Source organism: Carassius gibelio, chromosome A21 (assembly GCF_023724105.1).
Source record: "Carassius gibelio isolate Cgi1373 ecotype wild population from Czech Republic chromosome A21, carGib1.2-hapl.c, whole genome shotgun sequence".
Lineage (NCBI taxonomy): Eukaryota > Metazoa > Chordata > Actinopteri > Cypriniformes > Cyprinidae > Carassius > Carassius gibelio.
The window spans coordinates 21,172,089-21,189,747 of record NC_068391.1 but is presented as its reverse complement, the minus strand read 5'-3'; the positions used below and the strand labels follow the sequence as shown (position 1 = coordinate 21,189,747).

General features: G+C 34.9%; 1 protein-coding gene across 2 annotated transcripts in view; it reads left to right on the top strand.

Moving 5' to 3' along the window:
* The window catches only part of LOC127941325 (gamma-aminobutyric acid receptor subunit beta-2-like), a 69,838-nt gene that overhangs the window by 29,645 nt on the left and 22,534 nt on the right, over nt 1-17,659 (top strand). For both annotated transcript variants that reach the window (XM_052536272.1, XM_052536271.1), the window contains exon 5: nt 7,292-7,374. In XM_052536272.1, coding sequence (XP_052392232.1) covers nt 7,292-7,374 — 83 coding nt within the window. The remainder of the gene's footprint in view (nt 1-7,291; nt 7,375-17,659) is intronic.

Below are 17,659 nucleotides of genomic sequence, written 5' to 3'. Positions count from 1 at the left end.
AGCTGGAGCTATTGCAACTTTTATTTATTTTTATTTACCATTTAGTATTGTTATTTTAGTTATATTTACCAAAATTGTGTAATGTAATACAATTATTTTGTAAATTACACAAGACACATTCACTAGAAACTATAAAGAGAGCATTCCTGCACTAAAAATACTGTTTCATGTAATGTTGACTCTGTGTATGTTTGTGTAAGGCATACAACCTACTGAATAAATTAATTAGATGCAGTTTTTGAAATGCTTTTGTTCTTTAATTAAACCGAACATTAACAAGTTATTCTCATGGCAGTCAAGCATATTTTTGTAAATTCACCATCATTTATCTCAACATTTTACTTTTGAGGTTGTTTGTAACAATATATATATATATATTTTTCTTAATAGTGATTTTCATTGTGTGTGTGTATATATATATATATGTGTGTGTGTGTGTGTGTGTGTGTGTGTGTGTGTCTGTGTGTGTTTACTCTCTTTACAGTTTTATTATTATATTATTAAGAATTGCATGTGCTTACATTTCATGAAAATAATAACAAAATGCAAATCATAATGGTTTTCAAAGGCTTTATTTTCTTTAATTCTTTAATTTTTAATTCTTTTTCATTTGAGGGTAAAATTTGACATGGTTCTGACAAGTTTTATTTCAGAATCAGAACGAGATTTATTGCCAAATATGCGCATACAATGAATTTGTTTTAGAGACAGCTTCCAGTGCAAAGAGACAACAACACACAGAAAATAATAGTAATAAAATGCTCATAATACATTGTATAAACAGTTGTGCAATAGATGATGATGGAATAGAATTGAGTTAGAAGCAGGGATGTACTAGGACTAGGACTGTTTTGTCTAGTTTTTTTTAGATTCATGCATACATTAAATGTGTATGTAACAGCATAAATGCAGGGTGGAGAAGCAGATGTTTAAAGATGCTTTGATTTAAGGCCTGAAGCTACAGGCGCAGAAGCAAATCCCAATGCACACCTGTGCTTCACATCACTTCTGCACTTCTGCCCCTGTTCCTCAACACTGCCTTCATCTTGAAAGAGAAGTCAGAGACATCAGCAGAAAAACATCCTGCCAATTTGATGCGTGACATTTGGGCTCAGGGAGCTGCACACCTTGGGCTTGAGAAAACGCAGTCTTACGCTTAGCAGAAAGAGAGTTTAACAGAAGAGTGCTAACATTTCTTTCTGTTTAGATTTTAGGTTAAACTGGAAGTATTCCTCTACATCAGCGTTTGTCTTATCTGACTTTCAGGTCTTGTCTTCTGTGTAATGAACTGATGAGCTGAATGTGTTTGATTAGAAACGGTTTGATTTGATAAAGTGTTGGTGTGTCTCCGGGAACAGGGCTGGGAAGCGTCTGTAATTAGTTCCTGTTTTGTCCCGTTTTCTGTTAGATGCCCTCAGTTACTAAGCACTTAAAAATGAAAAAAATTAAATAAAATGGAAAAGGAAAAGGAAATTTAATTTGTTACATTGTAACATAAGAAATATGTACAACGATTGTTATAATTGTTAGGTACTAATACGCATTTTTTTTTTTTTTTAGGAAACCATTTTTATTATATATTTTTTTTGTTTTATCTTTTTTTTCATGTGTAATTAAATATAATTTTAAATAAGCACAGTGTAAGTATTTTGTAACAAAATTATTTAAGTGCATAGTACTAAGACAAAATATAAAGTTGCCTTTAATAAACCATTTTGCAAATATTTAGTGTAGTACAATTTCTGTGCTTGTGTCATAATAATAATAATAATAATAATACTAATAAGTAACATTTTTGTTTGGAATTGTTTTAAAGGCACATGTCCCACCACAGAAACTCATCAAAGACATTTAATGCCATCTACCTATATATTTAAACTGGTATATCAAAAATACCATTACTTTGGACAAAATCAGTGCTGGATTATGAAAGATTGACATACAGTGTATTGATCCAGGAAGCTGATTTTGACAGGTGCACTCTTCACTAATAAAGTTAATAATAAACTGATTTGTAAACCAAAGGATGTGTCAGATCTGCACATTAACACTTACAGTAAAAATATAGACCTCCTGCTATCTGTTATTGATGAAAATCAATGTTTATTAATTTGAGAAACAACTGAATGTTGCATTTCATCATTTTAACAGAATTTATTTTAGAATTTAACTTTCAATATGAATAGACATGTCTGTTCGATAGCATATAGTGTTTGCAGTATTGAAAACTGCTTTCAAGAATCCTTGATATTTTGACTGAAATTTAGATTTTGATTTGATAGAGATGTGATGTTTGCCACTAATGTTTAATTACTGGTTAGATGAGTTGAGTTTCTTCATAGAGCGAGTGAGAGCCTTTGACTTCACCCACACTCTTTGGCTCTTTACATGTAAGATATCATGCTGTTATATGAACTCATGCTTAATTATATAAATATGCATGAGAGCATCTTCTAATTAGATTGAGATATGCTCTCTATGTATAACTAATTATAATATAATTAGCCCTACATTAGTTGAACTGTCTTGCTAAAGAAAATAAATGCAACGTTAAAATTATACCATCAGTTACCAAGTGCCTCATAAATGTGCATTAACAGACTGAGAGTATAATATTGTATACATCATAGTTTGCTGCTTTTCTATTACTTGAGGTCAAACGCATCATTTGTGGGGGAAAATGCTTCCTTGTTATGCCATTATATATAATCTGCAGTGTTAAATAAAGATCGTTTGACTTTGGCATTCTTGTGACCCTACAGTAAAACCGATGGCTTCGTTGTCTACGGGGTTAATAATAATAATAATAAAATAAAAAAATTATGTTTTTGTCAGAATGATGCAATGACAATATTATACTCTCAGTCTGTGAGAGTATAATATAACCATATAACCATATTTGCATTAAACTATGGCATGCATTGCCTTTACTTGCAATAAATAGTCATGTAAACACCTTAATTCTTACTGTTTCTTCATCCAGAAATGCAACAGCAGCGAAATCAACCCCATTCCTACCAGCATTGCTAAGCATGTTCATCACGGCACCAAATAATATCCAAAAGGTCTATAAAAATGTTTTGCATTTGATAGAAGCAAACATCGGCAAAAATAACCACACTTCTTTGCAAATTATTATGTACAGTACTGTATGTACAGTAAGCAGGAGTTAAAATATAGTGTACAATGCAAACCTAGTGTCCTGGATGAACACAATGCGGTAATGCACCATGCACTGATGCTTTGAAACAGCAGGACAGTTGAAAGATCTGCCATCCCAATCGGTGTGTGTGTGTGTGTGTGTGTGTTCACTGCTGTGTGTGTGCTCTTCGGATGGGTTAAATGCAAAGCACAAATTCTGAGTATGGGTCACCATACTTGGCTGTCTGTCACATCACTTTTTATTTCACTTTATTGAAATCCAACCAGCCGCAGACCACAGAGGACCATGTGTGTCCTCTATTATCATTAGTGTTACTGCATCCTTCCCTTACAAATGTGGTGCCTTTACACAATTATTTTTTGTTAAAACGGTGGTTCATTTAAACAGTAACACCAAGTGCGCTTTATTCTGAGGCAAGTACTTACTCTGCTGATGGAGAGAAGTCTTCACTTATGTCAAGTTGTCTAAGTAGTCTCTACCACACTATTACCTTGAAACTCTCTCACTAACACCATTGCTACCTTAACAACAGCTGCCAGCGCTGCTAGCAAATTTAGCAATCTGAACAAGCCCTCCCTGAGGAATTCATATCATTCTCTTCCCTCTTTGTTCTCGCAGAGGCTTGGCAGTCCACTAACACACCCAGGGCCCTTCTTCTGCTTGAGCGATTTTGGCAGGTTATAACTTTGAAAGGTGAAAGAGTACAGCCCTAGACAGGGCCAGCTGTCTCTCATTGCTGTTTCCTTTCCAAAATGAATGTAATGTTAATTATCTCACCAACCAAAGCCAGAACAGGCTTTATTGAAAAACTAATAGCTTTTCAATATTAATAAGCAGACCCCAGGAGCCTTTTTTAACTCAGAAGAAAGGTGTTTTGTAGTCTCTTTCTTTCTACGGTCACTTTGAATGACATTAATGATGTTAGGGTAATTATTTGCATTTCTTTAGGGTTAAGTCTGTAGTTTTGAACTGAACATGAGTTTATTATTCAGTGCCTTTGTTCAGAAAGTCATTCTGCTCTCTTTTTTTTCAGATTCATCAGCATTTTTTAATGAAACCTTGATATTAAAGGAAGCAATATACAAGCCTTTGGGTAGAAGTCTCTGTTAGGTGCACCTAGACTATTATCAATGCAATGCTTGCCCTCTTTTTTGTTTTTGGTATTCCCACATGCAATGGAAACCACAGCTACAGTACTTTTTTTCGCTCATCTATCGATACCTGCAAGAGGATTTCTCTTGCATCTACCACTGCAGTAAATGCTTGCAGCGCTTTCAACACTTTCTCCTAGTTCAAACCCTCTTTACTGCTCATTTAACATCTTTCTTGTTTTGAAGAGGAAAACACAGACTATTCAGTTCATTCAAAGTAAAAAGCTTCATAGGCTAGACATGCAGTCATAAATTCAAAAGGAAGTGCAGTGAGGTGGTTATATTAACTTTAATTCTCTGCTCAGCTATAAATAAAGCACATCTTAGTACTCTAAGAATGTCAATCTCTGTTTTGTGGCAGCAGCAAGCAGGGCCGTGCACAGACCTTTTGAGGGGCATGTGCTGAAACTGAAAAAGGGCACCCCCCTCCCTTTTTTTATATCAAGATTATTTAGTAAGCCTGCATAACAGGAAGAAATGGTCACATCTTCATGACAAATTCATTAACACAAAATAATAGTCTCAAAAGCTTTAGATTTATTCACGATTAATAACAACCATAATAATAATATTAGATAATTAGATAATATAGATAAACAGGGTTTTAAGGGCTTCTTTGAACTTATTACAACAGCTCTTGTGTACTCCCTCTTTTTTAAAATTGCATTTATAGCGAAAAAAAATACTTGACTCATACATAAACATGTAAACCAAATAATACAAATTAGCTTATAACACCAAACAGAATCCAAAATCTTTTTTTATTGAACTTTATGCACTTTTTTATGAACTTTGCAAAGAAAAGAAAAAAATTTTTTTTTATATATATATATATATATTCTCTTTTTTAGCTATTCGGTTTGGTTTTATAAGCTAATTTGTATTATTTGGTTTATATGATTATGAATGACATTGAGAAGAGGGGAAGGTGAGCAATGAGTCAAGTATTTTTGACAAACTTTTTTGAAATATAATTTAATTATGTCCAACTCAATTCCAGATTATAAGAAACTATAGCCATACCGTAACTATAACATATCCAACATGTATCCGCCTACCATGTTTTACTACATTTTATACATGTGAAGACAAACGGAGAGTATACCAAAACATGATTAGGCTAAATGTTAATAAATTAAGTGTATCAGCAATCATAAATCAAAGAAGAAATTTCTTAGAAATATATTTTATACATGTTATCTAGGTGACGAGGATCACTCGCTGCTTTGTGTAAGTTCCAGTACGAAACAGCGAGGGGGCGCACCTGTTATGATTTTCTGATGGTAAAAACAAATTATATGTTGTTGTATTACTTATCAATATATAGTTTTTGACCAGCGAATGTGTGCAAATGTGAATTTTTTTTTGTCCGTCATTGAAACGGCGACGGTGCCTGCCGCTGCCGGCATCACATTACACTTTAATCTACAGGTTACAAACTAGTTTTTGTAGCTATATAGACGGAGCGCTCGGTTTTTCCTGTGGTAAAATGCATTTGGCCAAAATCACATTTTATAAAAGATTAAATGCTACTGTATGCACAGGCCATTTAAGTGTTGGCTATGTATTGGCTATGATTAGATGGCAAATGCTAGCCCTCTCTCTCAGGCGACGTCCCACATGTCTCAGTCAGTCAGTCAGACATCAAATAAATAAAATATGAGCCTTTATAGACATAGTGTTTAGTAGTACTTATTCAAACAACAAGATATTTATTTACCCTTCGCAAAACTTTGTTCAGCTCAGCTGTTGTCTACTGTGCGGCTGATGTGGAACTTCAGATGATTTAATGAATATAGAGGGGGCGGAGTTATCAGCTTACTGACAGCTTGAGGATCGAATAAGATTTACACAAGCTCGTTTTAAGAACTTTCATTTGCTAAATATTTTTAAAACAGACAGACAGATGTAAAGGGTGACCAATAGCATTGATAATTTTTTTTTTAAAAACACCACCAAAAAAAAGGGCACTTCGGAGTGTAAGGGCAAAAAGGGCATGTGCTCTGCACAGGTTGAGCCCTACCTGTGCACGTGCCTGGCAGCAAGTCTCTGTGAACCCACACATCTTGCAGATCAACACCAATGTCGCATATTTCTTTTTAAGTCATCTTTACTCTGGAATATGTGACACTGGGTTGATTTTAGCCACCAGTAATGGACTGGATCTGTAAAGTCATTAACCAAAAGTTTACATTTGCATGTGATTGTGGATTTCAGTGAGGTCATGCTGGTGCATGATCATTTGATTCAGGTAGAACATAATCAGGATTTATTTTGAAGCTAGTGCTATTTTAATTATTTGTGGGCTTTTAAAACCCTTAGTTGTGTTAATGCACCTAATACATTTGAATTGCATCACTCCAATTACATTATAATCAAGGTCATATTCTGCAGAAACTTGCACGTTTTAACCCTCTGTTGTTCACATGGTGGTCAAAAATGGGGTTTTATGTTACATAACGTATATTTATGGAATAGATTGGTCCATTAAACTGTGTTAAATTCTTTGTTGCACAGACTAAAGTTTGACCTTAAAAAAAAAAAGTTCCAAATTTGAGCATGATATCTAAAAAAAAAAGTAATAATAATTGCGGCCATTTTTGGTCAACAAGAATGCAAGTATTGCTGTTTTTATCAGGAAAATGTAACCCTCTCAAATCATATACATTATTATTATTTTTTTTTTCTTTCTTAATTTCTTTCTTTCTTACAATAATAGTAATAAAACAAAATAAATAAATAAAAATATTTGGTAAAAAAACAACAACAACAGTCATCTGGAGGTTTGGAATCATTTTTTAACACTTTACCTTGAAAAGAAATTACATAAAACATGGAGAAAAAGAAAGACATAGAAATGTCGAGGAGTATGTTGAAAATAAATCACTCTGGTATGGACATGGATAAACATATAATGAACAGGATGCTAGAGAAATAGTTGCTCATAGTGACTAACAGTACCACTCTGTGTGCGCAGGATTACGACCACAGCCGCCTGCATGATGGACTTGCGCAGATACCCGCTTGATGAGCAGAACTGCACGCTGGAAATCGAGAGCTGTGAGTGTCCTATGAGACATTTTTCTTTCTTTCTCTTTTTCATATTCATCTGACATAAATGCATTGTATATAGTGTTTTTTTTTTCTTATTCAAGACATTGTTATATTGTATCGTTTTGCTACATTGATTCGAATTACTTTCTCCACTTCATTCTGCACTCCATAGCCCATAATGACAAAAGAAAATCACAGGTTTGTGATAACCTTGCAAACTGCAAAAGATAGGGAAAAAACAAACAAACAAAAACAAGATTATCACGTTGCTTAAGTATTCATACCCTTAACTCAGTACTTCGCTGAAGCACCTGCAGCAGCGATTAAAGTCATTTGCGTGTATAATAGGACACGCTTTGCACACCTGGATGAGGGAGTTTTCTGTCATTATTCCCCGCAGATCCTCTCAAGCTCTGTCAAGTTGAGGGGGGACTGTTGCTGGACAGAAATTTTCAGATCTCTTCAAAGATGTTTGATTTGGTTTAATTTTGGGCTCTGGCTGGGCAACTCAAGAACACTCAAAGACGTGACACTAAGCCACTTGCATTATCTTGGCTCTTTGAGATCCAGAGTGTTCTTCGTCAAGTTTTCTGTATTTTGCAGTGTTCAACTTTCCTTGACCATGACCAGCACCCCAGAGCCTGCCTCTGAAAAAAAAAACACTTTTCTAAAACATGTTTCTCACAGTTTAAAAGTTATGTAGGTGTTTTTTTTTCTCTCCCTTTTTTATTTTTTGAAAATTCCAAGGGGCTTTTTTAATGTGTCTTCACTGACAACATACTTTCGTCTGGCCATTCAGTCATAAAGTGGAGTAATGCAGTGATGGTTGATGGTTCTTGGTCAGCAGGAGACCAGCTTTTGGAAGATGTCTTGGTTGTTCCAAAGCTCTTCCATTTAAAAGATATGTAGGCCGCTCTGCTCTCGGGAATCTTTAACGCAGTAGGATTTTGTACCCTTCCCCAGATCTGTGCCTCAGTCTCTGAGCTCTGCAGGGCTGATCCTTTGACTTGGTGTTTGGTCTGATATGCATTTTCATCTTTTTGACCTTATAGACAGGTGTGTGCCTTTCATGTCTAATGATCTGAAATTGCAGCAGATGAATAAGTTCCAGTCAAAGTGTAGAAACATCTCAAAGATGATTTCCCCCAAAAAGGGATGCAACCTAACCAACCCTTTTCACTAAATTTCAAGAATCATAGCAATGTGATGTGTATATATATATATATATATATATATATATATATATATATATATATATATATATATATATATATATATATATATATATATATACATTTTGAGTTGTAGATTTATGTGAAAAGGTAAGTGTTTTGGCATGAAGTAGCAGCATACTAAAATGTAAAAAAAAAGGGGGTTTGAATATTTTCACAAGGCACTGCATACATAGCATTTTCTGGAGAGGATCAGTTTAATTTCCAGGACATGTTGAGTCATGAGATGAATGATATCAAAAGTCAATGGATTTTGCATGCGTCGTGACTGTGATACTCCGAGTCTGAAGTTTGCTGAAGTATCAACATACTGTATCCTCCGAACTGAGGTGGGAGACGTGTCACATTTTAGAAAGGGATAAAAGGTCACAACAACATTGTTTCCATCCCGATAATAGGAATAATAGTATTATTGCACAATATTTGTTTTTTTAATTCAATTATAAACAAAATAATAAATATTTGTAATGCATTGTATTGTAAATAAATATTATTGTCACTATTATATTTTAAAATAAAAAAGTATTAAATAAAAAATACAATTGCTTTATAGCACACTTAGAAATATGCTAATAGTTACATTTTCATTTTCTGTTATTTCTTTTTTTTTTTTTGTATAAATATTCATCGTTTTAAACTTGTCTGCAAGTAATTTATATGTCCTAGTTTTGCATTTTGCACTCAAACTGGCAGAGCATAAACTAGATTTATGCTTTCAGTTGAAATGTAAGTCTTGTACAGTATTAAAATTAGTTGAATTGGTTTCAGTTTTATTTTTCTAATAGAAGTTTTTCAGTTAATATCGGAGATCATTATTTGAGTGAGGTTTTTTTATCATATGGGGTTCCTCAGGGATCTATTCTGGCTCCCTTTCTTTTTTCCATATGTATGCACTCACTCGGTTCTACAGGAAGTATGGTCGATAATTTCATCATTAAGATGATGACACCCAGGTTTTTCTGCCTTTAAAATTTAATTTGGATGGTCTGGATACTCTCATGGCCTGCTTGTCAGATGTAAAGGCTTGGTTGACTCTAAACTTTAAGAATTTGAATGAGAGTAAAACATAAATTATTGTTTTTGGACGTTCAGATTCAAATCATAGTCCCATCATAAATCTTGGTGGGCTGTCTTCTTGTGTGAAGACATCTGTGAAAATCTGGGTGTTGTGTTTGATGAGTGTCTGAAATTTGATGAGCAGATAAACTAAAATCATGTTTGTTTGTTTTTTTGTTGTTGTTGTGAATGCAATCAAAAGTGAAGTAAAAACATTTCATGCCTTTATTTATTCCAGGCTGGATTACTGTAATTCTCGTTATGTTGGGACTAGCCAGTCAGCTCTGTCACTATTACAGTTAGTTCAGAAGCAGCAGCCAGACTGCTCACTTCGACTCGAAAACGGGACCACATCACTTTAATTTCTCTTCACTGGTTGCTAGTGCACCATATTTTAACATACTACTTACAGTAGAGTGTATAAATCTTTAAATAGTAGGGCTCCATCTTACCTCCCTGACCTATTGATCAAATATTTTCCAACCAGATCACTTCGGACATCCAACCAGAGACTGAAGGTTAATCCTAGGTTGATGTATAAGTGTAGAGGTGACTGTGCCTTCTCTATAGTTGCCTCCAGTCTCTGGAAGGACTTACCCATCACAATCAAACTTGTTTCGTTTTTAAGTCTAGCTTGAAATGCATTTGTTTGGTAAAGTTTACTATCTCTATTAATGTGTTCCTGCCTTATGATGTTATTGCTATTTTAATGTCTTTTGTCAAATTTTATAAGTAAATATGTTTTGGGGTTTTTATTTTTTCTATTGCTGTGAAGCACATTGGACAACCATGGGTTGTAATTAATGGTGCTATATATTGATCTGAAATAGTGATTGTGCATTTACAGCAGTAAGCCATGTCGGTACACAAATGAGTGATCTAAACTTATATCATTCCCTGATTGTACAGTTGTCCTCTAACAGACAAGGTAAGGATATAAAGATACAGATACATAGTTTCAAGAATGAGAAAATTCAAACAGATCAACTGCAGTGATCATTTTGATTTGGAATCAAGACCAATTTAGATTATTTCTTTTTTCTAGAAGAAACACAAGAGAGATTTCAGAGAGCACAATGTGCATGTAGAGAGAGCCAGCGGTACTCTACCATTACCTTAATTAGGATGACCTTCATCTCCATAAAGCCAGGAGATAAAGACAGCCAGTAAGCATTGGTGCTACACAGCGCCACGAGCAGAAAAGGCCTAATCAACTCTAATTGCCACTGTATATGTGGTGTATGCTGGGAAAGAGCAGAAATCCAGCAGGAATCCTCCAGCGTCTGCTGTTACTTACGGCCCACTGGCTGCTGCCATTAAAGCAGAGAGACGGAAAGCTAAGAGCTCGAGGAGATCAGGAGAGGGCACGTGTGTACACTTGCTAATTGTGCTCTTGTGAACTCCAACACATTGGATGCATTGAAGCTTAATGCTTAGACAGTGACATTCCTTCTTGTCAGTGGTTTCTCAGCTGAGAAACATTTTTATTTCTTTGTTTTTTTCCTGCAAGTGTTTTAATTGTGAAATGGCATTCTATATTGACATCCATATTGACGACCTGTCAGAAAACATAATGTGTCTGTAACCTCAAATCCTCCGGGAGTCACATGAACTTTTATCTTATTGGTTTTTGCTGTTTTTATCCCCCCTAAGTTCTGTCCAAGTTCCTCAGAAGTTTCACTTTCATTCAAGCAAACTCCGCAGAGGATTGTGAGAACACGGTGTGTGCCGAGAGCTGCACACCTGTACTCCACCTATAGCAATTCCAAGCTCATGGGTTCATTTCCCAGGGAGCACATATTGATGAATGTGTATACTGAATGCACTGTAAGTGTCTCGATGCAAAAATGGTTAGTGGGGTCAGATGGCCAGGCCATCCTCTGAAGACTCCCACAGTCTTTTCATGCAAAACACCCATACTGTAAAATGGACTGAGCAAGCCGAATACTAGCTGGTGCTATGCAACTTTCAGAGTGTGCAGTGTTTTACCAGTGTGCCTGCAGACATGCTCCACAGCGAGCACTTCTGAGTCTGAACACACAGGATCAAAGGGTTTCTAGGTTAGTTGCATGAATAATGTGTTCTGCTCCATCATTTTGAGCGTTTTGACCGATCAATACATTTTTGAGTTTCTTACTTGCACTTAATAATAAAGTCTCTGCTTTCTAATAATGTATTTTATTATGATTCTACTCCCAGTCATTGTCAAGATATTGTCGTTTAAAGGATGTCATTAAAACTTGTAGAGAAAACAGACTCTAAAGATTTCAAACAACTTTCCTGTGTTAAATTAGATGTTCAACATTTATTGTTGAAATTTCATAACATGTTTTTTGAGTTTTTTAACATACATACTTAAAAATATATTAATATTAAGACTTGACTTCCAATTGATAAAGTTATGCAAGTTTACTGTTTCATAACCATGTTTCTCCACAAACGGCTCATTTTAACATCCAAATTATAATTATTAAATGTACCGCATACTGTATAATCACAGAGAGTTTTAGCACTTAGCCGTTATGCTAGCTATCCACAAGCATACCTTAATCGTGTGGTTTGTTTTCTTAGTTTTACCAGTGTACTTATTACTTTTGTAAGAACAGGAATCCAGAGGTGTGACTTTCATTAAGTCTTTATTTATTCATTTACTTTACTGTGATATTTTTTTCTGCAGAACTGCTGCTTAACAGCACATAAACATGCAACAAACTGTGACTGACAGCTTTATATCTTGGAGAAATGGTCTACATTTGTTGTTGACCAGATTTCATGCAGAGAGTAAAAAGTCTATGAGATCATGTGGCAAGTGGATTGACGGCAGTCCAGGTAGATTGTGGCTCACAGTGTGTTACAGACACCGAGTGCATTCATGGAGAAACTCACACAAAGAAAGACTTTCTGACAGTTGTGAAGAAGTTAAGATCAGCTGTGCCTGACCACGCGCTGTCTGTTGTGTTGTGTTGTCACGAGGCTGTCATTGAGCTCAGACGTGGGATGAATGTCATGGGATGACACTGATGTGACGGGAGGCAGATGCACCTCTCTAGTTCAACTGTATGGGAAAGGCAATGGCACTCGTGTTACAGCAACAGCTGTGTGACATCAAGCTTGTCCTAAAAACACACATGGATGGAAATCCAGCCTTCTATCTAGCTTTCTATTATCTGTGATTTTTATTGGCTTATGGAAAATTTGACATGACACAAACTGATTATTCAGTGCATAAATGCAAAAATAATATAAAAATATGAAACCATACATTTGATGTTAGGTTCATATGAGACTTACACATTATACTTGCAGTATAAATACTATTAACGTAGTAAATTTAGGACGATGTGCATTGGTTGGTTGTTTTAAGACAATGAGGAAAGGAGATTCAGCCTTCTTATTCTTGGCTGTTAAACTTACCCGCAGGCTTTAGCTTATGGAAAGTGCATCTGTTCGTAGTGTAATTTGGTCATGGCAAGGGACTTATTTGTTACCCATGCATTTTTGTCTTGTTTTGAGATTTCACACCGTATGTTTGTAAATAATCGCTTTTTTTTTAAGTTGGCATGGAAAGAAAATTGTGATTCCCTATGGTGATGTATGTCATGTGAAACAGTTTACTATTAAAGATTATGAGGAAACATTAAAAAAGTAAAAACTTTATTTTTAATTTAATGCCTATTAATTAGATTAATGACACTGAACAAGGGAAATGTGAAAGAAGAAGGATTATATCATGAAGGTGCAAGCATGCTCTCAATTGCTGAAGAAAGAAAAGAAAAAAAAAGAAAAGAAAAGAAAAGAGAAAAGAGGCACAGCACCTGGAACTGCTGACATGAATATCTCATGAATATTTAAAAAGGCAGGCATTGGGAGAATTTATGATTGGATGTGTAAGCAAATGTTACCTTGTTAACTCAACTATATAACAGCAGACTCTGAATCTTCAGCATCTGGGAATTTTTAGTTTTTAAGGCTACAAGCTTCAGATTTGACAGTCTTGTGAACAAATGTTCTGTATTTGTTTTATGACCTTATTTCAGTGACTTCAAAATTGTAGTTTTTCACTAACCACGCATAAACATTGTTTTCTCAAAATCACAACCATGTACATACATGCTATTTATATATTATTGTAGCCCAGTTTGTACTGAATACTATGTTTTCAGACTTTAGTTATGTATATGTTTGGAAGCCACTGAAAAATAAAAAAATCATATATTATATATAAACCAAATAGGAAATTAAACAGTTGTCCTATTCTGTGTCCTCAACTCCTGAAACATTGATGTCCCATATTTTAAATCTGTATGTTTGTGAAAATATTCAAAGGGAATCTTAGGTTATCATAAGTAACTGTAATTTAATTACCCATTTCTTTCTCAGTAGCTCAGCCAGATTACAGTTACATTTATTTTGTAACTAAATTACGTAATTTAGTTATATGTAACCAGTTCCTCCCCAACACTGCCTGGGAATTGGAGGGAAATCACCTCAAAAGGGCATGAACTGCATCATAATTACTGTAAACAGGAACCCAAAAGTTGCAGCATACACATTTTTCCTTCAAGCCTAATTGGACGTAAGAGGTGCGAGTAGAAACAGTGCAGCTTTGCAAAACATACTGTAGGTCACAATAACTAGATGGCCGGGATTACACTTTCTGTGTTTCCGGGAATTTCAGTGCAGCTCCTACTTCATCAAAGCCCCCCAAACCCACCCCCCATTTGAGCTGTTGGGTGCTCTGTCTACGTCTTGAGAAAATGTCATGCATGGAGAAATGAACTGTGACTTGGCCCTAAGGAGAGCTACAAACCGAATATCTGCCATGATGTATGACCAGACTAAATGTAACTCTAATAAAGGTACAATAACAAATTAGCAACAGCACGAATGCATTCATCTACTCACTAATGAATGCAGAAACTGTGACAGCAGTTGTCTAGTCAAAGCTGAGACCTCCAGTGATGCACAATCCATGGTCAACAAGAGAACAGTAAAGGCCTGATAGTACTTAAGTGACATTCCAAAAACATTAATAAATATACTTGCTTCGATCATAAACTGTACACTGTAAAAAATAAGTGTAATTTTAACTGTAAAATTTTGTAAAAACCCTACGGAAAAAAACTGATAATAGGTTAACAGTAAGTTCCCATACTATATACAGGGAAAAACTGTAAAAGATCTAACAAAGCATTTAATGTAAATTTACAGTAAAATTCTGTTAATTATACAGCTTTTAGAAGTAAAAAAAGAACAAATCAATGTATAATTTACAGTCTAAAACTGTAAACTGATATTCCCAGAATTCCCTGCGTGACACTCCACGTTTGAAAGTATTTTGTTTAAATAATCATGTTTTTAAATAGTTCTTGTTATCAGTTATGTACATTTGAGCTTTATGTTACATCTTCTGTTGCTTAATGAAAGTTTTTTGCATTATTTAAGTATCACGTGTGTTACCATGATGGTGTTTTGTGTTTCCATAAATGTGCACCTTCTATATGTTAATATATACTTCTGCTTGTGGTGAAGCTACTTGTGATGAGCTTTGATACTTCATGTGGCTTTCTCTTATACAGTACCATCTTTATTATTATGGTGGTTGTCAGTATTTTCAAGGTACAAAACATATTTAATTTTGTGTGTTGTTGAATTTACTGGTTTATATTCACATTTTCTTGTTTGTAAATTACAGCTTTATATTGTAAAATTAACAGTTTTTGACGTAAATGTGTTTACAGTTTTCTGTATTTTTACAAAATTATTCTGGCAACCACAGCTGCCAAAAAGTTTTTGTAAAAACAACAAGAAATTTTTTACAGTGTACAGTAGTTTCACATAATTGTAACTAGAGCTCTTCAGCGCACAAGAGAAATGCTGTATCGTGTGAGCTACTGAGCAAACCTACTGCATTAGAAAACCTATACATACAGTATGAAGTTGCATATGTGATGCTAATGGTCAAAAAGTATCCGTTTTCAAATTTCACAGCATGCTAATCATTTTGAAGTCATGAAATAATATTGTGCAAGGAATTGTGTGAAAATTAGGCTTTCTTAATGGAAACAAACAAAAAAAGCTAGTTTCTGGTTATTTGTGTTTTCATTGTGATGCAGTTGCTCAGAAACACTGCATCACAGAGAGGAGCTTAACCTGTCTGTCCCTTTATTTGCATTTAACAGTCTGAATAAATAATATGTATAATGATGTAAGGTTTGTTATGATAGGACAATATTTGTCTGAGATACAACTATTAGAACATCTGGAATCTGAGGGTGCAAAAAAATCTGAATATTGAGAAAATTCAAAAGTTACGTTTTGATATATATTTACGGAGGGGAATTTTGAGAAAATGATCTTAATGGAACAACGGGAATATGGAATAATATTTTTTTGCGTAAAATAATTTTGACCCATACAAGGTATTGTTGGCTATTGCTACAAATATACCCCAGAGACATAATACTGATTTTGTGATCCAGGGTCACATATAAATATATCTTAATCAATTTTTTTTGTATTATAAGGCAGCATGAATACCATTATGCATCGCAGGTTAAGCTGAAATTAACTTGAAATGCAATATAAGCGGCATGTGCTCTGTGGCCTCTCTAGATGTTAAAGAGTTTTGTGTTGAGAGATCGATACATAGAGTGTGAAGTGTCATTGTACCAGGTGCTGATCTTTACTCTGATGGCAAACCACCAGACAAGGGACAGACAGGTTAAGCTCCTCATTGAGAACCGCTGCCTCTCTGTTCATTTGTGCTTGTCTTTCTAGACTTCAGCTTAATTGGAGACAACATTGGTAGAGAACGTCCTGGCAAACTCACCTCATTACAAACTTTCTTGTTGTCAAGTTTGATCTAAATATATCAGGCATCTACACAGAGCACCAGGGACTGTGATAATGTGTGCATGGTTGCATATTAATCTGTTAAAGGAATATGTTGGAGAACTTTAGCATTGGAGGAAGTGTTATTATGAATTTTTGAACTTTTCTTTTGTCTTTACCAGATGTTCACTGATGGACTGGACTGGTTTTTATCAGCTGTTTGGAAATATTAATATGCATGCTAATAAGCAACATCTTAATAGTGAGAATTGTTACCTGAAGTGTTCCCTAAATAATAATAATAATGATTCAATAAATATTGTAAATGGTTAGGAATAAATACAATGTACAAAGATTGAATAAGTGTTGAAAATCAATGATGAAGGCATGACAAAAAGTTTCCCAGACTATTTGAATTATGTGACAAAACAAATAAAAAATTGTCCTATAGCTAAAAAACACAATGTTATGCTTGAAAATAATCAATATTTTTAATCACGCCTCAAATTAATTTTTCATGCATATGAAAATGTATAATCAGTGTAATTTGTCCACAACATTTCCAGTGCTTATTTCGTGGTAGTTTCAGCCTCAGATGTCACGGACCGTTGGCTAAATGTCTGATGCATATGGGACACAAAAGTGGAAACACTTCAGGAGTTTCGAAGTCATCATCGGATTTGTTGAATTATACTGGATTTCTGGAAGACGTGTGTGTCGAATTCTTTAATGTTCTGCCTGGAAACAAACCGTGGCGCCAAACCCCCCCTACTAGAAAGTAGCCTGCAGAGCGTCCAGGTTGAGTAATGTTTTTGTTATGCAAAATCTGTTTTACAAATAGAGAAATGGAATGTTGTTTTACTTTTATTTTACTTTTGATGGCCTAATCTGGTCTTTTCAGGCCCTTGTATATTACTCAAATGTTCTGCTCTGTCGAAGCCAGCAGCCGGCAGAAGCAGTTCTGAGACTGCATATCTCCTCTGCTGTATAGAGAGGCTTGCTTGTGTAGATGTCTTGTTTTGACTTAGATTCTCCTGTGCTTTGTTTGTGCAAAGTTAAGGAGATGATACACCATGTGTGAGTTCAGGGACACTTTTAATTGCACGCTAGAAATAGGATTAAAGAAGCTTTGAACTGTCTAGATCCAGCATTTCTACAGAGATGCTGAA